At 48.0% G+C, this 25404-nt stretch overlaps 1 protein-coding gene across 2 annotated transcripts in view; it reads right to left on the reverse strand.

The window, feature by feature from the left end:
- LOC309834550 ((E2-independent) E3 ubiquitin-conjugating enzyme FATS) overlaps nucleotides 1-25404 on the reverse strand; it is a gene marked incomplete at both ends in the record, with an annotated part of 225867 nt that overhangs the window by 24737 nt on the left and 175726 nt on the right. The window contains 3 exons of one of the 2 annotated variants that reach the window (XM_082673478.1): nucleotides 1932-2109; nucleotides 4220-4404; nucleotides 7468-7758. In XM_082673478.1, the coding sequence (XP_082529604.1) occupies nucleotides 1932-2109; nucleotides 4220-4404; nucleotides 7468-7758 (654 nt within the window). The remainder of the gene's footprint in view (nucleotides 1-1931; nucleotides 2110-4219; nucleotides 4405-7467; nucleotides 7759-25404) is intronic. The other variant, XM_082673479.1, reaches the window with a different exon arrangement.

A 25404-nucleotide genomic window follows, 5' to 3' on the forward strand; every position in this document is an offset into this window, starting at 1 on the left:
GATTAGAATGACGCATCTATAAGCCAACCAATGCCAAGGAATGCTAGAAGCTGCCAGAAGCTTCCGGAGCGAGCAGAGGGGCATAGGATGGATTCTCCCTCTGAGCTTCAGGAAGGACTCGGTCCTGTGGACACCTGGATTTTGGATTTCTGGCCTCCAGACTACGAGAGAATCAAGTTCTGTTACCTTAGCCACCCACCCAGTCTAGGGTCATTTCTTACAGCAGCCCTAGGAAATGGATACAGATGACCGAGGCAGCTTCCCTCTGATATTTGAGATGATGATATTCCAGGACACTGAGGCCCACGGTGTGGCACGGCCGGAAGGCAGCTGGCCCAGGGGACGAGCAGGAATGGCCCCACGCATAACAAGTTCCCAAATGTCCACGCGTCTCCATTTTTTTCTACACAAAGTGACGGGAGCTGACCGAAGAGGAAGACTCTTAGACGCCATTTTTTGTGTATACGTATGTTGAGCTCTAACGTGACACTGTTTTATATTTGTTGACAACACATCTGTTTATCTAACCATTTTCATCAAGCAGGATCTTCAAAAACGTGGAGGCCAAGTGGCCCACACACCATGGGCACCCTGGCAGCCCTCCCCAGAACAAGCCTGGACACTGAAGGCCCTGGAGGGAACCCCGGTTGTAACTGACACTTGGTGCCTCACGGCAACCTGAGAAATCTGTACCCGAACCCAGATTGCGCTCTGTTGAGCCAGAAACTAAGGAGCCGCCAGAGAACACACCCAAATAGTCTATAGCTGCCAATCGGCTTCCAAAGCCGATGAGAGACACATTTTCAAGCAGGGAAAGTCTTTGCACGTGTATTTTGTTGATTTCCTTTTCTTAGCATCCTGGGAAGTGTTACTGGGGCTGAGGAGCAGGTGTGCTACTAAATCCTTCACCGTGAGAAGGATGCATTCAAGTTTGCCCTTTCTGGGGTCTCGGACGACTCCCCCAGCAGAACTGCGGGGGGCGGAGGGGGACCTAGCCTGCCCGTGGTTAACAGGAATCCTATTCCAACCCCTCTGTCCTCTGTCCCCCCCATCCCCCCTGTAAGATCTTGGTAATATTTGCTAAGCTGCATTTTATTGAATATGGTTATTTCCCCAGAGGACTTTTATTCAGAATTAGACCCATGATTTCACCTCCTGGGGGCCGGAACATTTTCCTAGGAAGAAAGATCTTGTTCGTCTATCCAAAGAAATAAAACGGAGGTTTCCCCAGGCCTCCAGATTTTAAGATTTGAGTTGGCAGGCCATCAGAATGTGCTCCCATGTCCCCATCTGTGCCCTTGTCTCTTCTTATTCTCGCTGGTTTAATAGTCTGTTTATAAGCTCCACGAAGAAAGGACGGAGGCCAGCCTTGCTTACTGCACTCTCCCCAGCTCCCAGCATGGAGCCTGGCCCAGAGAAGGGGTCTGGCCACGACTTCTCCAGTGAGTCAATGAGCGCTGCCCTTGCAGGGTCAGTGTGACACCGGCCCCCTGGCGCTTGGAAAGCTGGCCATCCCTTCTCTGAGCTCACGGCAGGAAAGGGGTTTCAAGATGATGAATGTTGATATAGACAAGCTGGAGTCAACCTCTCACCCCGAGACCTGTTTTGCAATCTATCAGGGGCAAAGGGCACCTCTTGCAAGTATCTGTTAAGAAGCCAAGAATCGGAGCCGGCTACCCTGGGCTGCTGCTTTCCCGGCTAAAAGGGTAAATTTGGGTCCCAAGTTATCTCTGCTGAGTCCAGTGCCCGTACACAATCTCTCAGGACGGGCTGGCTTCCGGAGCAGGCTGTACGACCCTGAGGTTTGGGTACTTGGGCGAACATGAGTCCTGCACAGGGCAGGGGCACCATCTGGACCACCGGCCTGGGTGAAGGTCGCGGCCCCAGGATCCGGCAGTCTCGCCAGCCCTCCCGAGCCACCTGTAGCTTACCGCTAAGAGGGTGGGGAACGGTGAACTGCTTCTTATTGGCGCGGACAGGAAGGAGACTCTGCTTCTGGCCCAGGCTCTCCTTCTGCTGGGCTTTTCTCTGCTGTACCATGTGTTCTAGCTTCTTCAGACGTTCTTGCGAGCGAGAAATGAACTGAGGTTTGCGGACTTCCAGGGCCTCCTAAGAGGAGCCAGGAAAGCATTTTCTTTTTAAGAGAGATGACGCAGAAAGGCAACACACCTGTCTGACTGGGTCGAGAGGCTGATGCATGAGCACATCCCAATTTTCTCCCAACACCTCATGGAAAGATGGCAACAGACACGCTGGTAACATAGGTCTCAGTCAGCACCAGGGGCCCCACTGCAGCACGACTGACAGTCACCAGCAGCAAATTGTGAGTGCAAAGGCACACCTCCGCCCATTCCTTCTCCCCCCTGTCAATTAATCCATTTCCAAAATCTGAATGCCCTAAATTCCATATTCCAAAGCGACACAGGTGGGAGAGGAATGGAGGCGTTCCGAGTCAGCTGCTTCTGCAGGGAGCTGGATGCCTTAAGAAGCACAGAACCAGATCCTCCTCCCAGCATGAAGCATGTGTCTTTTCAGGAAACAGTAATCATAGCTAACGGAAACAGCTTCTCCTCCCAGGAAGAAAGAGCCGGCAGGAGAGCTCTGCCTTTGCAGAATGGTTCTGCAAGCTCCATAGGGGAGGTCAGAATTCCCGTATTTCCTCTTCGGCCTCAGCTCTCACCGCATCCACCACTCCGTACATGGACGAAGCGCCTAACACAGATTTACTGAAAAGGAATAACCACCGCTGACGCACTCTGCTCTGTGCTAGACACTAAGCTCAATGCTTCATGTGTATTTGTTGGCTGAGAATCCCCGCACTGATTCTGGAAGGCAGATACATTTATCCCCATTTGACAGAGGCAAAAACTGAGGCTCGTCGTCATTTGGTAGATGGCCTGGCGACCCTCAGCTGGGGGTGTCCCATGCTTTTCCCACCCTGCCTTTCACTGTCTTAACCTATATTCCTTACAAACCGCTGTTCAAGTTGATCCCCTGCCTGGAGTACCACCCCCAGCTACACCCATCGGCTCAAGTCTCGGTTCTCCCAGTAAACTTCCAGGTCTCCCTGTTCAGCCTGAGCCTACTGGTCCTTCACGGACCACCCCACGCGAGTGATTCATGCACATGTATTGTCATGCTAGGCTGTGAGCTCCTGGATGGCAGGTGCCCTGTCTCCTCCACATCGCATCCCTTACAGCCACTGCCCAGCTCTGCAAATAGCAGGTGCTCGGCACAGGTCCTCTGGAGGTGCTGCCACAGCGTAAACGTCCTCTGCCTCATTCCTCTCCCAGCCCTCGGGGAGCTCAGGGTTTCCAGGGAAAGGGCGACGCGGGCTCCATCCGTGTCATGTTCGCGCCCCTAGCTGCTGTGCCCGGAAAGGAGTCTCTTGGCCAGTTGGCCTCCAAGGTGCCAGCCCCAGGTCCCAGGCACGAGTCACTGGGGCCTGGAGAGATGGCCCCTGGGGACGGCCTGTGGGCCCAGGCGTGGCTGCTGCGCCGGCTGCCCGCCCTGAGGATGGAGGCTTAAGCTGCTTTGGGAGCACGTGAGTCTCTTACGGTGGGACCACCTGGGGGACAGGGGCGCAGGGCCGGCAGGTGGGGCCTGCTGCACACCAGCAGGGCTGCTGACACGCATCGTGTGTCCCCCAGAAGGCGTAGCTGGCTTGCTCCGGATGGTCTGTCCTTCTAATCTTTATACCTACGTATTTTTTGAACTTTAAAAAATGTGTACATATTACTTTTACAATTGGGGAAAGACACAAAATGAGAGGTTCCATACCCTTGAACTCAAGGCCATGACTCTGGGACTTCCTTAGTCTTTCAAAGGCTTATGTTCTTATCTGAAGATAGGGCTGTAGGGACTCCAGCCTCACGGGGGTGCCATGATGATGCAAGGCCCTGACGCCCATGAAGTGACCCTCTCCGTGTCTGGGTACCAGAAAGTTCTCAACAAATGCTGTCATTGCTCCCATCACGGTCACTACTGATGTTATGCGATCCCCATCCTAGCCCGGGGGAGTAGACATCATCATCTCCTGACTCACATGGTGGAACAGAGGCCCAGAGAGGTTAGGGGACCTGCCCAGAGTCACACAGCCACCAGGAAGCTGAGTCAGGTCTCCAGCCTCAGAAGCAGAAGTGAGGTCATGTGCCCACAGGCTCCCCGGGAGAAGTCTCCCCTGGGCGGGAATCACGCCGGGACGCACGGAAGGCCTTACCTGCAAGGTCAAGGAGCTTGTGGGCATTCGCGGGCTCTTGGAACAGTCTTCCGGCAGGTCGCGGGTCTCTGGTCCCTGGGGGGTTTCCGGCTCAGTGGGTGCTGGCTCGGGCTCGGGCGTGGTGGGCTGCTCACTCTTCTTGCATTCCTTTATTTTAACAACCAAGTCACAGCACGTGTAATCTCCTGGGAGAGAAGATTAGGATTCCATTTAGAGAGCGCCCAGTGATTTTCTCCTGGTTCCTCAAGGCCATGAGACACAGAAGACAATTTTGAAAATAGAAACACCAGTGGGTTATTAATGGGCCTCGTTAAGCCCACGAGATCACGCCTCATCACAGATGCCCAGCTGCCCTGGTCACGGGGAGGCATGTTTGTAGGCAGCCAGACCTTGAGACTGGCTAGTGATGCTGTGGAGGTATTCCCTTGGCTTCTGACGTTCAAAATGCCTTTGCTCCCGATGCAAAGAAACTTTTTCTATTCTGCGCTTCCTATTACGTGTGTCCTGTACAATTATTTCAGTTGGGTTGTTTGGGGACCATGGATTAATTTACCTTATCTTTGCTACGCTAATGATGTAAGACAGAGGAACGGTGTTCAATTATCTATCCCTCCCCTTAATCTACCAGAGACTAGCCCTGGCTTTACATTCATAATTGGAACTCTCTCTGTCTCAGCGCGGGACTGGGCTCCATCCTGAAGCCATTTTGACATTCCTTTGGTGGAAGAGATCAGAGGATGAGTTCATGCCACAGCATTTCGGGCAGGGTTGCCTTTGGGGTGGTGAAAGTGGGCGATTCATACGTATTCACTTAGCCCTCACTGACCCACTGCTCCACTTGGAACACAGGGTCTGTCCCAGCCCACTCTTCCCAAATGGGCTCCCTGACTCCCCTCACCACACGAGCCCTAATCACAGCCTTACCAACCCTCTCCGGTTCTGAGACTCACTGGTGGTGCCCTCACTCCTCGTACACATGCCTTCCCATCTCCACGAAGCCCCTTTGGTGCCCACCCAGTGACCTCCTACCTCTAGGCTGAGTTTTTCAGGAAAACGCCCCCTCCTGCCTCCTCTGTGTACCTGCCGTGGAGCACACTTCACACACTCAGCGGCATCAGTGGGCCCGTCACAGGATGCTTTAACCCCTTGAGGGCTGGACCATGTCATGCTCACCATGCCTCTCTCCACACTGGCAGCCCAGGTGCCCAGAAGCAGCTAGTTCTGTTGGGCGTGGAGAGGTGGCCACAGGACGCATCTCCACGGTCCCATGAATGTCCTAACTGACCCCCCATCATAACCTCTGCCATTCACACCCAGATCCTCTGTGGTCTGGACCAGCTGTCCCGTCTCCACCCCAAATCCATCAATGTTCCCTACTACCTACAAGCCCTACAAGGAAAGCAGACTTCGCATGGCTTGTTCATGGTGGGTGTTGCCCTCCAGCCACCAATTTTGATGCTCTACCAACAACATGCTGCTTACAGGTTCACAAATCCTTCTCCTTGTTCTTCTAAGCATTTGCTCCAGTTTTTTTCTGGAGATTTCCCTGTTGCTCCCCCATCCCTGCTTCAGGCCTAACCACTAACCCAGATATCTGTCCCCCAACCCCCTACGGCTAGAGCTAATTACACTTTCTGTGGTACTGTTTCCATCTCTTGTGAACCTTTATTCCAGCTCACCCTATACTCGGGGAAGCCACGGTTTCCTCCCATCCTTCCCCTCCACAGATCCAGTGACGCAAGGGCAGTCCTGACACACTCATCTTCTCCATTACTCATGACAAAGCTTTGTCCATTATCTTCAAAGTCTCTACTACTGTGGCCAGTCCTCCCCAGCGGCATGGTGTGTACTCATCTCTAGCCAGTCTCAGCCTCCCTGCCTGGCCCTCTCCCATCCGGCCTCCACATTGTCCAGGAGACAATCACCTTCAGAGCAAATCTAATTAGGTCTCTTCCCCTTCAAGGACTTGGCCCAGGCTTCAGTCCAGACTCTTTTAGTGGATTTATACGGACTTTCCAACTCGACCCACGGGACCCTGGATTCACACTAGCCCCCCCTCCACCCCTGCACTCCGGTCCCCTGGACCCCTAATGAGCCATGCTCTTTCCATCCATTCTTTGTTTTGTGTGTGCTTTTCCCTCAGCCTGCAATGCTCTTCACCTTACGGTCTGATTTTTAAACCTCTAATCAGCTTTCAAGTTCTTTCTCAAAATCATTTCCTTGAGGAAGGTGTCTCTGTCCAGCCCCTCCTTGCAGCATCTGGAGCCGTCCTCCGCTTCCTGATGGCTCATCACAGGCACAGTTACAACCCCGATGTCTCCGGTACCGGACTGAGAGCACCTGGAGGGGAGGAAGCACCGTGCACAGTGCCTGGCACACAGTAGGTGTTTAATAAATGCTTCTTTGATGGTATACAGTGGGTATTCAATACATACTCCTTTAATGTATTGATGAATAATGAGCTAGAGATTCACTTGGGTTTCAGGAAAAAACGTTTTTATCAATTACCATAAATATGTTAACTTTTATAATCCAAAGCTCTATAATCTTTTCCTTTCTGTCCTTATCCACAGCTCTTCGGGAAAATCTTCAGAGTGATAGGAAATCTAAATTTTCCTCTGTTATAACTGGGCACCACAGATCTTTTTTCTATTTTATTCCTATGTTTTTTTATATATCAATGGTCGCTGCAATATTCGTAGGTGTCAGCCACTTGGCCTTTAGAGAAATGATGGCCTGGTTTGACTTCTGTGAGAGGCTGAGACGGGGCCTATCTTCAAGGCACTGTGAGGTCAGTGCACTCTGTTTGTTGAGAGCCTGGCACATGTGGGGTCTCCACGCTCCGGCCATTATCCTGGCCAGTCAGTTACTGAGGACCACCCTCAGTCTGGCGCACCCGCTGCCTTCAGGGCAGCCACCCCGGGTCTCAACTCTTCCCTAACGAGGCCCGAGAACCTGCCGGGCACCTGGGAGTGGCCTTCTTCTCAGCTTCAGGCAATGCTGGCCTCGTGCACAGTAGGGCTGGGATTTCCTGACCCATGCAGTGCTGTCTTCTCGCTGCTTGGGAGGTAGAACTTGCCCACTATTTAAACCTGCTGGTCCTGCTTCTTCTCTGCTTGTACAGTTGGAGAAAAGGCAGATTCCTAAGGGAAGCTCAAGTGAACCAGGGCCCAGGAAGACCCTGCACCATGTTCCCTATGAAGATTAAGGAAGAATCATCTCAACCCTATACCTCCCTCGCTCCTTACCTTCCAGGAACTCTCTTTCTGTCTGAACACTGCGGTCTTCCTGCAGAGATGTGCATAAATCTTGGAAGGGGCAAAGGGACCCAGGTAAAGGGAAGCTGAGTTTCGGGACGCTTTGCTGTTGACTCTTTGCGGGTTCAGAGAGGTCACTAGACTGACAGCTGTTGCTTGGAGAGCTAGACCCATCAGGAAGGGGATCTTTAACCAGCTTCTGTTCCACTGGGGAAGCAGACACAGTCACGTGTGCTCCCTCTTGTTGCTTCTCGCGGCTTCCAGAAAATACTTTTGGTTCTACTAAAAATAAAATGAGAATTGTGCTCAAAACATCTGATGAGCCCGCGTCTAACGTGCTGACTTCTGCACGCCACGCTCTCCCAGAGACAGGCAGATGGGCTGCAGTGCTGCCTCGAGGGGACAGGCGTCATCGATGCCGACGTGCATGTGCTCACCCAGCAACGACATGTGGTCACCAGTTCTGGCCAGATGTCCCCGGGGTTCACTCGGGAGCCCCTCTACATGCACTGCTCTCATGCACGTGGCTCTGAAGAGACCGTGCTCCCTGGTACCCTTAGGAGCTCAAAAGACCTTCCAGACGGTAGATAATTGACTGGGTGGTTTAGCACCTTGACTCTGGAGGAAGATACCTTGGGTTCAAATCCCCCCTCCACCACTTATATGCTGTCTGGCCTCATCTATAAAATTGAGATAATACTATAACAAGGTAATAATGTTAAATATTATGTTTAATTTTAATATATTTATTTTTATAATAAATTTACCTATTTAAATAATAAGTAATATATTTATGGAATGTATATAATCGTATTTTATATGATAAACAATGTAAGCATATTATTAATATAAATACTAAATGTTAAAATCAAGGTAATACTATAACAAAATAATGATCCAGCTAAGGTGTTTAGCACAGTACCTGATACACAGTAAACATTTAATAAATGTCCATTATCATTATTATTCCAGAAACAATGATGCTGGGTTACGTCCTATGGCAAGTGCAGATGCAGGATGTAATTTATCAGCTGTCTGTGCTCAGCTCTAATAACGCAGTGGGTCTAAAAGGTGTACAACGTGTTGCTTGTTGCCACATTGTAATATCAAAGGTCTGGAAACCACCTTGTGCTCATCAGCAGGAGACCGTTAAATAAATTACAGCACCTCCCTGCTTCGCAGCAGCGAAAAAGAATAAGACACACGCTCCTGGGTAGAGGGGGAATCATCTCTAAGATTCATTATCGAGTGAACAGAGTGTGGACAGTGTGCCAGATCCGCTTCCCCAGTCAGTGCTTATCTGCTCAGAACATCTCTGGAAGGACCCCAAAGACCCTGGGAACTGGACTGTCTTGGGAGAGGGCAACTCAGGACCAGGAACTGGGGGCGGGAGAGAGACTTGCTTTTCACACTTTGCCTGTGTGGTACTCTTTGCTTTTGCTTTCTTTCTTTTTCTTTTGGAATACTCTATAAAGTTTTAAAAGTTATTCACTTTAAACAAGGCAGTGACTCTTGACCAGGTGTCATCTCTTCCCTATGCTGAGGCCACCTAAGGGGAGACAGGCACGGCTGCCAGTGGGGGTGGGACACATCCAGACCTCCTGCGTACGGGGGGGCAGAAAAAGGGTCCTGGGAACCACTGGAATAATCGAGATTCTTGGAAGATTCTCATCATATTTTCTGAGATGTCTTGTACACAAAAAGGAAACGAGCCCATGACTACCAGGCACTGATGAGAGTGGTGACTTCTCTTAAAATGCCAGTTGTCTGCAATTCCTTCCAGCCTCTCTGTCCCTGAGTCCTGGCATCCCAGCCAGTGAGGATAGGCTGAGCATGGTGAGGCTGATGCTTGGAGGGGCTGGGGTCCCACAGGTTTCCTTTCAACAGCCACAACCTCCATTCCCTTCTCTAAAACGCGATACCCACTGGGTTGATATTCTATAGCTCAACTACTCACTAGCTAAGCTAGTCAACTAGCTCCAGCAAACTCACCTACTCAGAGCTGAGCTAGGCTCTAGGACGTAAACCAAAACCAACCAAAAGATCTGCCCAACAGCCATGAATTCCCTCTATTAAACTCTCATCTTTGACTCAGAGACGAGCTCCTCGGACCATTACACGGTGCTTCTCTGTGCTCCTCCAAAGCTCATTTTTTGTTGTGAAATGTATTATATTTGTAATTAAAGATATTAGAGCACCTGTGAGCCTCCTCGATTAAGAAGCAGAACTTTCCCTGGGCTTCAGCTTTCCTATCTGAGCCCCTTCTGGATCATACTCACCCAGACAGAACCACTTGCCTAAATTTCGTGTTGCCTGACTCACTGCTTTTGTCTATAATGTTCCCACCTATGTAAGTATCCATAAACAATATACTTTCAATACCAAGAATCTGAATAGCGAGCACAAAGCCAGCTGTTTTAAGGTAAAGACATCACTGTATCCATTAGGAAAAAAGCTTTCAGGAGAAGAGAGTTCAGCATCTCAGGGCCATTGCTTCCCTGAGACTTGATGGGGTGTGATTCTGGGGAAGGTAGTGATGAGCCGTGAATGAGTCCTGAAAACGAGGGGCTGACCACAGTCAGGGCGTCAGGCAGGGCCGGCGGGCAGCAGTACAGTCAGGGCAGCGGGCCGTGCTGGATTTTCTGTTCCTGACCTCACCATGTCCAACTGCAGACCTCAGGGCGAAGTTCCAGCAGGGCGCTTCTCTGCGCTGAAATGTGGGCCCTGAGCTGCCCCAAGTGCAGGGCAGGGAGGGGAGAATGGAGACCTCACCGACACAGCATCAAGACCAGCCAAGAAGAGACTTGAATCTGGGGCCAGGCAAGGGCACCCCCAGCACACGCAGACCCTTAGCACAAAATGAGGAAAAGCTGCCCGAGCCTCAAGACAAGGTGCCTCCACGGGCCAGAAGTGTCACAATGAGCCCATTTGATAGAAAAAGACCCTTTACTGCTTCTTTCCAAGTACTGAGGTGATACATAATCTTTCGTGTTCTCAGACGAGCCCCACCCTGTCACACAATTCTAAAACTGTGGCAATTCGGGCTCACGATAGGAAACGCGCAAGTGGAGGGCGGTTGCTAAGCAGCGGACCAGCACAGTCGCCAGACTCTGTCAGTGGAATCGCAGAGGATGAGCGAGAAAACCATGAAAACCACGCACAGTCCCAGAGAGCATAGCTGTGTGGGGACCCTGAACAGCCCAAGGCAGGTAGATAACATAGGCAACACATCTTAGAGTCATTTATCTCCAAGTTAGCTTAGAGTTGTTACAGGTGTTTTGGTGTCAAAACTGAAACCAGCTCTCTAGAAAGATCTTCTCTTAGGGTTTGGGTCTCAGCTCCGTACACCTTCCTGCCTTCTAACACCAGCCAATCAACCAAAGAGATGTTTCCAAGCCCAGTGGGCTTCCTTGAATCCAAGGCCACATCTTCTCCCACATTTTAATGTTTCGGGAAGTTATATTTTCTCCCCTCAAACGCTAGACCATCTTACAACAGACTGTCTTAGAAATAACAGTAACTGAAGCTTGTGTTGATATTTCTGGGTCATCGATAAAAATACCAGTTTCTAAATGCAACTACGGTGGGTCTCAGGCTCTCCTAAAAATCTCATGTTACTTGCCACTACCCTGAGTGGCCCCAGACTGCCCTCCACCCATCACCACCTTTTTAAAGCTCCTGCATCTACCTTTTATGTATAGCTTACCTACCTGATCTTCCTGCCTCACCTGTGCGCTTTCCTCCAGCAAACCCCATAACTGTGCATCTCACTGGAAATCAAAGAAGTGAGCTGGAGAGGACTGTGTATCCATCAAGTGGAAAGCCACTCTGAACAGCGCCCGGGGGTGAATCGCGGACCCCCTCACTTTAGGCAGGATTTTGCTGTCCCCAATTTTGACACAGGAGGACACAGGAGGGACATGGGAGGCTGCTGCTGAGGGGAAAGGCAAGATATTCTCTGCTCAATACATGCTAATTCGTGGACACAGATATCGCTAAAGAGGAAGGAAAAGGCGGTAACCCTGGGTACTCAAAACACACACAATTTCTTCAGCAGGTGAAATTCTCTCCCCTTTTAACAGGAGAGAAATCCTCAAACTACCTGCAATTACAGTACACAGAAGATGACATAAAAGAGTCTGTTGATGACCCATAGAGAAATAACCAACAGAGAAAGCAAACGACAAGCTTTTACAATGGACGAGGCTGGTGGGTACCTTCTCTGCTTTTTAACTGGTCAAGGCTTCATCTTCTGGCAGCAGATGAAAACTTGATTTCCTCATGGAAAGAGGTGTCCACTTGGTACCCTGCCTCTCACCCGATCTAGACTTCTGTTTAAAATCAGCCAATAATTGTTTCAGCATATTTCTGTTAAATTTCTACACAGAGATGTTGCAGCCCAGGCAGGGAGTCAGAAAGGGGGGAAAGAGCGGGGGCAGCAGCAAATGAGATAAACGGCTCCTGAGAGGAGAGGATCGGATCGGGAAGAGAAGCTGTGTTTGGGAACCTGCACGTCCCAAAGCCCATCCACTCGGCCGGAGCAGAGCTGGAGCTGGCGCCTTCAGGAAGAGAAGAAAATCAGGGGAACAGACAGCAACTTGAAGATCAGACAGCAAGGACGAAGGGGCGTCCAAAGGCAGCGGGGCCAGCGGAAACACACGAGCGAGTCCTTTCCTTTCCAGGAAACGAGACTTCCTGTCCATATGAGCCCTTCCTAGACAGTAAACAGGTTTCTTCTGCTGTAAGCGGTAAATATTTCTCCCTAAAGAAGGAGACCTAAGTGGGGAGGGGCGACGGCCAAGAAATAAAACCGACTTGGGAAAAGTGGTGGCAGTAGCTCCAGACCTCTAAAAGGAGCCTTCCCTTTTTGGAACCTGGAGCAGATAGGGGCGGTGGGGGGTGCCGACAACTGTTGTTAAGATGTCAGTACGGTGTTAGGACAAAATAGGCAAGCCCTGCCATTGGAAGAACCCTGTATTCAGAGGGAAAAGGGGGAAGATGCAGTATGTTCATTGTTATTGTTCTAGGGTCAAGTTTCAAGATACCATGTGGGTTAAAGCCACTGTGGAGAACTGTATGGAGGTTCCTTAAAAAACTAAAAATAGTTACCATATGATCCTGCAATACACACACACACACACACACACACACACACACACAGAGAGAGAAAATGGAATACTACTCAGCCATGAAAAAAGAAGGAAAAGCCATTTGCAGCAACATGGGTGGACCTGGAGATTATCATACTAAGTAAATCAGAGAAAGAAAAATATTATATAATATTGCTTACATGTGGAATCTAAAAAGAAAGATACAAATGAACTTACTGACAAAACAGAAAGAGACCCACAGACATAGAAAACAAACTTATGGTTACCAAAAGGGAAAGGGGGAAAGGTATGAATTAGGAGTTTGGGATTAACACATACACACTACTATACATAAAACAGATAACTAACAAGGACCTACTGTATAGTACAGGGAACTCTACTCGATATTTTGTAATAACCTATAAGGGAAAAGAATCTGAGATATATATATATATATATATATATATATATATATATATCTGAATCACTGCACTGTACACCTGAAACTAACACAGCATTGTAAATCAACTATACTTCAACTTAAAAAAAAGATAATACGTGGGGAGTTTGCACACAGCTTTCATGTACAGTAAAGGGTCATTCATGCATTGAGAGTATCTAGAATGGACACTGAGAAACTGGACGGAGCTCTTTTTCCAATTATGTTATTATCCTACAGTTTTAAGACTGTAGAACAAAAATCTCAAAACATACAAACAAATATTTGGAAGGCAAAAATAAAACCCACACATACATACACACATGCACACATGAAAACACACACAAACCTGCCTGTTTTCTAATAAATGAATTACCTGGACTTTCTTGCAGGTGATGAGAGACACAAGTCCCAGTCAATGATTAGATCACACCTTTCTACCTGACACCAAGGAAACAGTCCCAAAGTATCAGTTGTCCCATAATCCTTTATCCCAAAGCATGACTCAGATTCCTGAAGCACAGAAAACACATTTTAAGCTTTTCTCAAAACTTGCTGCTAAGTTTCCAAAAGTGACTATTTGAGGTGATAATTTTTTTCAGTAAGGCGTATTTCCTTTTAAAAATCATTTTGTAAATTATAAAAGCAATTAATTATCACTGTCAAATTTGAAATATTAAAAAAATAAAAATCATTGACAATCTGTCACTCATAAAAATGTTCACAGTGGTTTTCTTTGGGAGGTATAGCACATTTCTAGTCGAGTAATGCATGGCTGTTTCCCCCTTTCGTTTCCATTTTGGGTACAGCTGATAACTAGACAGGACCACCCTGTGCCATACCAGTGGTGCACAAAAGCACGGGTTCATTATCACACTGTTATTTGGGAAATTTATTGCTGTTGATGGCCACCTTTCCATTCTGTTTAATAATTCTGTCAGGCTTTCATCTCTCCTCCTCCTCTGGCTTTTCCTGGGTGCTCTGAGAATAACCAAGCAGGTTATGCTGCACGGTAAAAACTGATAAAAAAAATCAAACCGACCTGCCAGGGGTCAAAGGGAGCAGCAGAGAAGAATCTTAGTTAAGGCTCCTGCAGAGTGAAATGCCCGCTCAGAGCCAGGTCTCATCCCAGAATCGTGTGTGTGTGTGTGTGTGTGTGCGCGCATGTGTGCGTGTGTGTGTGTGTATTACCTACTCTTTCAAAGAAACTGCTTGACCTCTTTATCTTCAATTCAACAGCTATCCACTGAGTACCTACTATATACCAGGTACTGATACAGAATGCTTGGGATGCAGCAGGAAAAACAGTAAAATTCCCGACCTCACATCAAGGACTGCTTGCTCCAGCCCCTCCTACAGCCAATGACCATCATTTCCGTCCAGCTCCCAACCAATGACATCACCTCCACTCCTACGGCCAGTGACCATCACCTCCACTCCTACTCCCCTCCCAACCAATGACATCACCTCCACTCCTATAACCAGTACCATCACCTCCACTCCAGTCCCCACTCCTACAGCCACATTCCATACCCGAAATATACCCATACCCAGAGCTGCCTCTCCCCTGAACCAGTAAATTAAAACCTCCTACTCTCTGACGAGATCCAACAACTCTTTCAGCTCACAGAATGCTCTCTCCATGCCTTTAACATCATCACTGAAGACCTTAAGTCCCCACCACCTCTGGTAGACTCGGCTGGTTGCCTACTCAATATCCATTCTTATCTTTTTTCTTAACTTAGAGAATCCTCGTTTTGTTCAAGATGATAATGGGCCCAGCTAAAAAATCACACTTTGCTGTGGTGTGCTACTGCTCCAACCAGTGAGATAAAAGCAGAAGTCCTTTGGGAGAACTTCCGGGAGGGTCTCAAGAGGGGATGTTCAGCTGGTATTCACTGTGGATGTGGACGTGATGGCTGGAGTCCTGGCAACTATTCTACAAGCATAATGATGAGGGTCACACCTGAAGGAAAGTGGAGCAGAAAGCAGAGGCGTGAGCTCCTGAGGACACTGTGGGCCTGCCATACCTGCCCCAGATTGCCCACCCCTAGATATCTTTTTTTAAAAACTGAAGTACAGGGCTTCCCTGGTGGCGCAGTGGTTGAGAGTCCGGCTGCCGATGCAGGGGACACGGGTTCGTGCCCCGGTCTGGGAGGATCCCACATGCCGCGGAGCGGCTGGGCCCGTGAGCCATGGCCGCTGAGCCTGCGCGTCCAGAGCCTGTGCTCCGCAACGGGAGAGGCCACAACAGTGAGAGGCCCACGTACAGCCAAAAAAAAAAAAAAAAACTGAAGTATAGTTGATTTACAATGTTGTATTAGTTTCAGGTGTACAACACAGTGATTCAGTTATACATATGTATACATATATATATTCATATATATATATATTCATATATATATATATACTCTTTTTCAGAGTCTTTTCCCTTATAGGTTATTACAAAATATTTAGTATAGTTCCCTGTGCTATATAGCAGGTCCTTGTTTGCCCACCCCTGGATTTCTTTTATAACAAAAATAAACCCTTACATTTTCAAGCCACTGCTTTTTGGATGTGTTGTTACTCAAAACGAAATGCAAGTCGTAACTGATCTGACCCCACCTGTCAAGGTACGGGTCTGGATCGGCCAGGTTAGCGGTAGCACGCATCAGAATCACAGGGAGGCCTTGCTGAAATCCACTATCCAGGGCAGCCCAGCTCCAGCGCTTCCAGCTCAGTAGACATGAAGTAGAGCCCAGCAATGGGCATTTCTGAGTTCCCAGGTGGTGGTCCTGAGGCTGCTATTCCGGGAGCCACACTGTGAGAACTGCTAAGTTAGGTTACAATGCGGTGAAGAAACAAAGAACAAAAACACATTACTGTGGCTCAGTACCTGGCTACTAAAAATGCGGTCTATGAACGTCACCACCAACCACACCTGGGACCTTGTTAGAGACGCAGAGCCTCAGCCCTCACCTCTGACCTACTGAATCAGAATCTTCCCTGGAGCCCCTTCCCAGGTGGGCTCAGCACAAGTTACACCCCCAGAGCCAGCCCAAGGGGCTCTGCTCATCACAGAGGCTCATGGAGGCCCCACCTGGGCCTCTGCTCCTGTGACCCCTGAGAGAAACGGCACAGACTGTCTGCACTGGCCCATCAGGGCTTCCACTCCCAAGTCCACCGATAGCTCAGTTTCACTGGCCACAGCAGACTGTCAAAGTGGAGGGATGTGCAGTCCTGCCACGCACCACAAGGAGAGCACGAATGTGGAAGAACAGTCTTAAAGACTCCAGACCAGCCCTCCAGCTTCCCAGCCTCTCTCATCCCTTCGGCTGCTCTCAGACTAGGGACGAAGGACATTCAAAAAGGTACAAGTACAGGGCTTCCCTGGTGGCGCAGTGGTTGAGAGTCCGCCTGCCGATGCAGGGGACACGGGTTCGTGCCCTGGTCCGGGAAGATCCCACATGCCGCGGAGCGGCTGGGCCCGTGAGCCATGGCCGCTGAGCCTGCGCGTCTGGAGCCTGTGCTCCGCAACGGGAGAGGCCACAACAGTGAGAGGCCCGCGTACCGCAAAAAAAAAAAAAAAAAAGAAAAAAAAGTACAAGTACAAAGGGAGAGAGAAATTAGGAGTTCGGGATGAATAGATACACACTACAATATACAAAATAGGTAAACAACAGGGACCTACTGTATAACACAGGGAACTATGCTCAATATCTTGTAATAACCGATCATGGAAAAGAATCTGAAAAAGTATATATAACTGAACTGCTTTGCTGTACACTTGAAACTAACACAACATTGTAAACTAACTACAATTTTAAAAAGGTACCAGTGGAAACGTAATGACTAGAACGAAGATCCAAACCTTCTTAAAAACTAGGAAAAAATTATAAATAAAAAGCAATGAACACATATGTTAGAGATGAAGAGATATAGCAAATATAACCAAACAAATTATGCATTTATGACAAAGTTGGCACCAGACATCAGTCTTTCCATGAATACAAATGGACTTAACTCGCTTATTAAAAGAAAAAGCCTTTCATTACAGTGTGCAGGGCAGGGAACTTTGGCAATGCCCAGCAGAATCCCATGTGAACTTACTTTTCAGCCCAGAAATGTCTCCACTAGGAATCCACTCTAGTGGGCTCCCAAGATGGTCCACAGACCTGGCCTGCATTGGTGGCCAGTTTGCTCTGGTCCTCTGTCGGCAAACAAGCCAAGGGCAAAAGGCACAGATCTAAGGACGAGGGCTCAGTCCCCTGGGGAATAAAGGCCCTACCACAGAATCAACAGACATCACTCGGACAGACCAGGCCTAGAACCGCCAAACAGCTCATTCTGGCTCCCGCACCGAACTGAGGGTGTTGTCGCCTGTTCTGAGAAGTCCAAATGACCGAACGATGAATGAAGCCGCTGTGTGGGAGCTGACTAATGGAGCCCAGAGGGGTCTTCTAGCTCATGAGCATGTCAAAGTGATGTAGAAAAGGCTGATTTGAAAGCCAAAGGGCAGCAAAACACAGAATGTGTTAGTATCTGTAATGAGACTAACACTTCCAGGCAGTTCAGGGAGGCCTCTGGCTAAACCAGCAATTGGGGGCTCATCCACAGTAGCTTACGGCCAGATGAAAGCCGTGATCCCCTTGGGCTGATCTGACGTGAGCCCCCGGGTGGTCCGCACACAGGCACATCCTGACATTCGCACGTTTTAGAGCAACAGCCCACGACGGCTTCCACGCTCAGAGGCTAAATGTTGCCGTATCACAATGCAGCCCCCAGCAACGGCACGGCTGTCATCCTTGTTTGGACTGCCTGTTCTCTGGCCATCATTTGAATATACACTGCATTTCCCCTTCTTTTCAAAAATGAGGAGAAAATGGGCCTATGAATCTGCTTGGGACTCATTTAATATAATTAAGATGAAGATAGAAATCATCAGGTGTTAGAAGAAGCAAATCTTTAACCTTAACTCAGCGGTCACTGGACGTAAGCCAGAAACTGGTTGATTCCGTGCTGAGTTGTGAAGGAAATGAACAAAATTAATGAGCCAATTTGAAGTGCTTAAAATGATCAAAGTCTGGGCCCAGAGAGTGAGCTACAAAATCAGGGATTTTAGAATACTCTTGAGGGCTCTGATCCCAGAATTCCCTTTCTCAAAGTGTTTTCCTGTACACAGTCAATTTCCACGTGTGGTTTCAGGACTCTGGCTGTAAAGAATCCCCTATTTCTTTGCTTTGTGGTGCTGGGCCAGGAGGAGAGGCGATCGCCTGACATACGATACTTCCACTTCCCGCCTTCCCAGGTCAGGCGGGTTCCTCCCTCCAACCCCAGCCAGACCCTCATTTCCACTCCAGGATCTGGAAACCCCATTTGGAGAAGATATAAATACCTCCGAGGGTTCCATGTCAGAAAAGGAAGTGAATTCCAAGGCTGCGGGATTCCCGTGGAAAAGGCTCTGGGTTCTCCTTCTCAGCGCTATTGCCACCCGCTGGAAGCACTTCCTTGCCGGGCTGACGGCATTCTTCTGGTTTTCTCAGATGCTTTTTACAAACCTCAATCATGTCAACCCAGACTCAGCTGGAAACATGTGGCCCTGTGTGCATCTTCTTCTAAGAATGCTGCACCCTTTGAAGAACTATTTTTGAAAATCAGAATTGGAGAGACTCCCCAAGGCCTCTGCAGAGAAGCACAGGCCACGTGAAAATAGTAACAAAGAATAAATCCAGCAGCCAAGAGAGCCTGAATCAGAGCCTGCCAGGACGCAGTCTATACGCAGAGGATGAGACCCTGAGGCCAGCTGGTTTTCTCCGTCTCCATCTCCCAAGACTATGAGGCGTGTACAGCACATGTTCTTTCATTCCCCACCCTCTCCCCCCAAAGGCCATCATCTCCCTATGAAATAAACAGGTGGCGTTGCACCCAACAAGTGCTCACTCTCCAATCCCTCGGGTTTCACGTGGACTTCCTCACTTATTTACTTCTTGTCAGAAGGAACAAAACATATTTAGTTTATGGGCTTGTCCCAAGAAGCCACTTAGGTACGGAGAAACGGGAAGATATTGAATTGTTTCTCATTGCTACAGTGAGTATGTGTGTCTGGCAGAAGCATCTCCCTTACATCCGAAAGAGGGGAGGGATTTCTTTGCAAAAATAAACTTGTCACCTTACTGAAAAATCATTATTTTGGAGCAAAGTGGAGGAGGCAAAAATCACAAAAAATTACAAGCTCCTTCTGAACCAGTATCTAATACACGAGCCTGGGGAACGGAGAGAGGCCCCATGTATTTTTATTCTTTCTAGCTGTCTCATATTGGCTAGAATAGGAAATCACTTTCTTGTGACATTTTTAAATGTTCAGTTAATACAGCTGAGTGTTGTTTTATATGAACTGGCACCTCTGGCAGTGAATTATACAGAATGATGGTAGGATGTGCACTTTTTTTCCCATACCAAAACTCCCTCCCATTTTTTTTGGTCAGAATACCTAACTTATTCTTGATCTCAAAGCAGTAAGAAAAAAGGGTAGTGGATTGGTTTTCACGGGCTTTAAAACTTCTGAACACCCCAAACAAGATCTCCACAACTTCTCTTAGGAGGGTGGGTCACTGCATTTCACACTCTCTGGTTCTGTCCAGTTCCCTCCTGTCCTTGGAGCCACTCTGTTTCTCCTGGTGTTTTTCAAAGGACTCTTTGGGGTCAAGCTGTGCGCTAAGTACAGCATCCCTTAAAAGTGACTTTCCAGGCAGTTGGTTTTTAGGCTGCATTGCATCTTGCTGATTTAAGAAAATGTTTTTTAAAATGGTCATTGTTAACATCGTACATCTTAGCATTAGGGGAAGCAGGGTGACGGGTACAAGGAAACTCTGTGCTACCTTTGCACTGTAAGTTGAAAATTACCTCAAACTTAAACTTTTAAAAAAGTCATTTGTGATACGTTAAAAAAAAAAAACTTCACAGAGTAACAGTTTTCAGATAGTTGAAAGTCACTTCTCAGTTACTCTGTCCTATGACTCGCTATCTCTGTATTTGCTGATTCACCAAAAACGGCACAGACACGTTTGTAAAATCCTGCGCCATGCTTATTAAAACAACCTGGTGCATCTCAGCAGGGTTTACAGTTTCCGTCAATTTGCTGGTGAGCAGAGATGGGTCATCAGCTGCCTGGAATCCCACCAAGGTCGGGTCCCTTTACCTGGTATCTGCGTGATCCCTCAGCAAGGGAGGGTCACCAATCTGCCCAGGATGTCAAGTTTGTACCGAGATGTCATCTCAGAAAGATGGAAGACATTTGGAACGCAAATGATGGAAAGAATTCAGAATACACACCAGAAACCTGGAGCTCTACTCCCTCCTGGTTCTGCCTCCCCCTAACCAGTGATGGTGCACAGGTCAGCCCGTCCATCTGGCCTCAAGTTACTCATCTATACAATGGGATAATAACCATCCTGCTCTGTGAGAACACAGGACAATGTGAAAACTCAGAAAGAATAATGCATTGGGCAAAGGTGAGCCTTCATCATAGTTTACGCAGCCCTAAGGTGCTCCATGTCTAAGGCACAGCCTTAAAAACATGATCCATAAGGGATACAGATAGACTTTATCCTTTCTTTCAAATTTAGGAACAATATACACACAAGGAGGCATAGATAGGCAGGAAGACAGTCTGTTCAGTCTTTGACCTATGTCCTCCCCCCATGCCCGAAGCCTACTTCCTGCCCATTCTGCCAACTTACTGGATGAAGGCCAGTGAAGGTCAATGTGGGTTAGGTTTGGGGCCATCTTATATAGTGGGATGACAGCTGTCCTTTGAGTGGGACAAACCGAGCCATCCTCCTGGCCCTGCAGGAGCGCTGGGGGAGGGGTCTCTGCTCTCCAGCCCCAGAGGCCTTGGTCTGTCCCTTGACTGTGCCCGGGCCCCTCCTTGTGTCATGCAGCGGCTTTTCTGCTGGGGAGCAAGGAAGAGGGAAGGACGTGGAGCCACCTGCAGGGAGATCAGAGGCCCTCGGGTGAACTTCAAATGCGAAAATGAGCCTGAGGCGGGGAACACCAGCCCCGGCCTCTTCCGCATTTTTCCTTTAACGCTTCTCACCTCCGAAGATGCCCTGACCACTTCAGTCAGATTTAAAGGGATGCAAATATCTGCACCGGGGTGGGGGAAGTGGAGAGGAACACACAGTGAGATTCATGACAGACCTCTGCCGAGCCCCAGGCCCCTGACAGCAACCAACACAGTCAACCCTGCATAGAAACAGAATTTCTGGGCCAAGTCCCGTCTTAAGCTCTAGGGTCACATACGTAAGCTCCAGAATCGGGGAGAAGAATGTAGTGAGAAGGGGGTTCAACGAGCAACGGATAGGTTTCCCAATAAGCACAGCAGATCCCACCCTGCCCAGAGCTGGAGGGCTTCAGGTGGGCCAGAGGAGACTCTCTGGGTGCTGAGCTCCCAAGAGACCCTGGCAGTTCAATTCCAACACATCCCCAGCGGGGTCTGACTTGGGAGGACCCTCCCCCAAGGACACAGCTGACGATGGGCAGCACAGATAGTCCTCACTGTGGCCACCAGCCGGCTGTTCTTTACACACTCAGGGATGATTCCTTTCCTCCATGAAGAGGCCTTTCTCCCATTAAGATTAATAGGAGTCATGTGGCTGAAATGAAGGCATTTCATTTTCCAGATTTTCTAAAAGTAAAATGTGGTGATGGAAAACATATGTATTGTTTCTATTTGGGATTGTAAAAACACAAACCAAAGGAACCAGGGAGATTCATGGCCCAATCCTTCTCGATTATCACAGCAGATAAGGTTACTCATCATTAAGTAGGTTTAGGTGTGGGGCGATCTGAAGTCCTGGCTCAATTTGTTATATGAGCACAGTTTAAGTAATGCTTTTTTTTCTTTTATCCCGTGAAAAATACATCCCGTCTTTTCTTTGATGACCAGGATACCAAAAGGTTTTTTTTAGTAGACTATGGAATGGTCATATGTTATGGTTCAAAATAAAAGGTGTATTCCAGAAAAGTTTACTGTAAAGAAAATGACTAAAAAGGGAATTTTATTTTCCTAATGACTTTCATGATTTGCTCATAATTATGTATAGTAAGGATTTTAAAATTACCTCTCGGATATGAAATAAAAAATCACAGTTAAAAACACCAACATCCTTTTGTAGTTACGCGGTTAAAGAAAAGGTGGTGATAAAAATGTCAATAGCATTCAAAATACCAACAGCACCCTGGGCCAAACTCAAAACTTAGCAACACTGAGAATGAACTTCTGGTCCACCTTGTGTCACATAAGCATAGTATTTTCTAAAAATTGGGTAAATTTTCTCAATCTTCTATTGGCATTAACAGTTCTAATTTCCATCTAGAAGCATTTCACTGTTTGTTTTACTTTTTCCATCACTTGAATTTATGGGCATCTTTAAGCATGGCCACCCCTCAGTGCAGAATCTGGTCCAGCGCTTAGAACCTATAGACACATCCAGTCTGTCTGGCAATGAAGGTTTCTCCCAGGGACCTGTGAACATACGGCAGTCTACTCACCACCTCATACATTTGAAAATGACTAAGGAGGACCTGAGCTAAGCACCCTGTCCCTTAATTCAGTGTCTTATTTATGCCCAAATCTAGGCATTACCTTGATTCCCTCCCTCCTTCCTCTCCGCATGGAATCCATCAGCAAGTCCTGCTAAGTCTACCCACCTAAAACGTACCTGGACCACTCCCACTTCTCCATCTCCACTCACACCATTCACCTGGCTGGCTTTCCTGCTCTGCTGACTGTCCTGCTTCCACCTGAGACCTTGAGAAACTAAGTCAAACCATGGCAAGCAATCCTCTGCTCAAATCCCTTCCATGGCTTTTCCATCACACCTAAAATAAATCACAAACTCTTCCCCACAGTGATCTGCTCACCTCCCTGAGCTCACGTGGCCCCTCCCCTGGCCCCTCTGCCCTCTGCTTCCCACCCCCCCACCCCAGCCCCACTGGCTTTCGTCCTGTCCCTTGAATGTACCATCTCCATTCTTTATCCCATCAAGGGCTTCTCACCAGTCATTCCTCTTGTCTAAAATGCTCATCCTCTCTACCTTCACAAGGTGGACTCCTCGTCAAGTAGATCTCGGCTGAAATGTCACTTACTCAGAGACGCCTTCCCCGGCCGCCCTAAAAGGCCAGCAAGTAGCCAACTCAATCATATCACCTGATTCTAATGCTCTGCAAACGCTGTGTCCCCACCTGAAACTTCTCACGTTAATGCTTCTATTTGTGGCCCATCTCTAGCCACTCAACAGTAAGCTCCATGAGAGCAGGGACCTTGCTTTGCTTACCGCAGTACCCAGATGACACCTGGCAAACTCAGTAAACACTTCTCAGGTGACACATCATCATTTAACTGATGGCTCCTGTCTTCGCAAGCTTTTAGCAGGTAATAGGAGATAATGAAGAGATACAGAATTCCCACCCAAAAGTATCATCAGGGGCATTTTGACGGTTTCTTAGGGGTGAATATGAACTTGATAATTCACAAGTCTTTCTTAGGTACCTCCTATGGTCAGGCACCCTATTATGAGCTAGGGGTATGATCTGAGCAAAGAGACGTGGCTACGGGGCCCACAGAGTGGGCAAGATGGAGAATTGGTGACAGAAGGATAAATGCCTTAAATTTGGGGATAATTCCATCCTCATTCTTATAACAAAAACATTATTTTAGAGGAGGCTGAGTTCTCTCAATTTCAATGGCCTCAAGGAAAGGAAACATTGAGACCAAGCCTAATTCCTGAATAGCACAGCCATTTCAGTACTCTTCCGGCCCTTTGTTTTTCTAAATCATTCACACTGCCCAGGAGGGTTTGGAAACCCTGCTTGTCTTAACTGGGCTACCATATTGTCAGGGCCTGCACATCCATTTAGCAAAAAGGACAAGGCGGGAGGGGAGAATGTTGGGTTGTGGGCATCCCCGCCAAATGGAGACTGGACATTAGCAAAAATTCAGAGGTACAGATCCCATTATAACCATTTCACCCTGGACATCAGTTCATGCCCTTTTCTTTTCCAAAACTTTCATAATTGAGTGGCAAACCTGACCAATTCCAACTTCACATTCTCTCCTTGCATGCTATCTTAGCAAAAGCACAGATGGATAGAAAATTAGACAAAAGCCAGGTGGAGAGAAGAGGGGAGATAGAGAAGCAAAGAGCTCAATTACACTTTGACTGAAATCACTTACTTCCTAAACAGCTAGTGGTTGTCGCTATGACTTTTCCCTGGATTTGAAATTACACATTTTTCATTTCCGACACGACCACCAGACTAGCCATGTGAGGGCAATTTTCAGGAAGGAAGCAGCAGGTCAGCTTTCCAGGCCACGTAGACCAGACAGCAAACCCTGATGTGTCACTGGGGAGACAAAGATGGTCAGACTTTGTCTGAGATTAGAAGGTCGGGAGGTGCATTTCCTCGCAAGAAAAACGAATCCAAATTTTAAAGGGAAGTTTCTCTGCTGGAAAAGGAGTTAAGGAACAAGTTTGGTTTGGGCGACCCTTAATTTTAAGTTTCCTGCACCTGTGACATTAGGCACTCTTGCTGAATAACAGGCGAGAGGCAACGTTCGGAAATTCAATGCATCTTAAGATTACCATCTGGAAGACATTGCTGGCCGAAGCAACACAATGCAAGACACTTAAATGGTTTATACCCCAATGAAGCTGTTATTAAGTAAATCTTTTAAAAAGCAAGAGCGTTCACCCTGTTGATAGGCATGTGGCCGGCAGGTTTTGCACAAGGCCAGGACAGCTGGGAGTTGCACGGTATTAAATTAAGAGCACTTCATGCTTGGCAGGTGGAGCCTCAGTGAAATCTGCTCTTGAACACTTAGCATTCTGGTCTTTGCTAGTCTTTTGACTTGTAGTCTGATCTCTTTTGGTTGAGTAACTAATTCAACTCAGCTGTAAAGACCAGGTTTTGTGCTTTAAGTTCTGTAATGTAATTAACGATTCACATCCAATTACATCATGTTAAAAATCCTTTTCCAATCTTTTCTCTACTAATCCTGGGCGCGGTGCCTGTGTGCTGACTGGATCAATGCTCAGGAGAAAAGCAGAAAGCTCATTGGCAAGCACAGAGCTGAGCCTGCCGTGATCGTTGATATTTCAGTCTAGTCCAAGTTGTCTGAAAATACATGCCTGCTTTCAGCTTGTGATTTGAGACCACCAGATGCCTTTCTGTAAGGAAAGCCTAAGAATATAGGACTATATCTTCAGAATGAGGTTTTCACATTAGCTCCAAGAACATGGCTTTCATACCAATCACTTCGTTTCTTGGAGCCCTGGAGAGCACCACGATGCCCCTGAAGGAGGCCTGAAATCTTTGCTGTGCGTCACCCTCCATGCTGGGTCCTGAACCTCTCTA

This window comes from Grampus griseus (assembly GCF_964374135.1).
Source record: "Grampus griseus genome assembly, chromosome: 16".
NCBI lineage: Eukaryota > Metazoa > Chordata > Mammalia > Artiodactyla > Delphinidae > Grampus > Grampus griseus.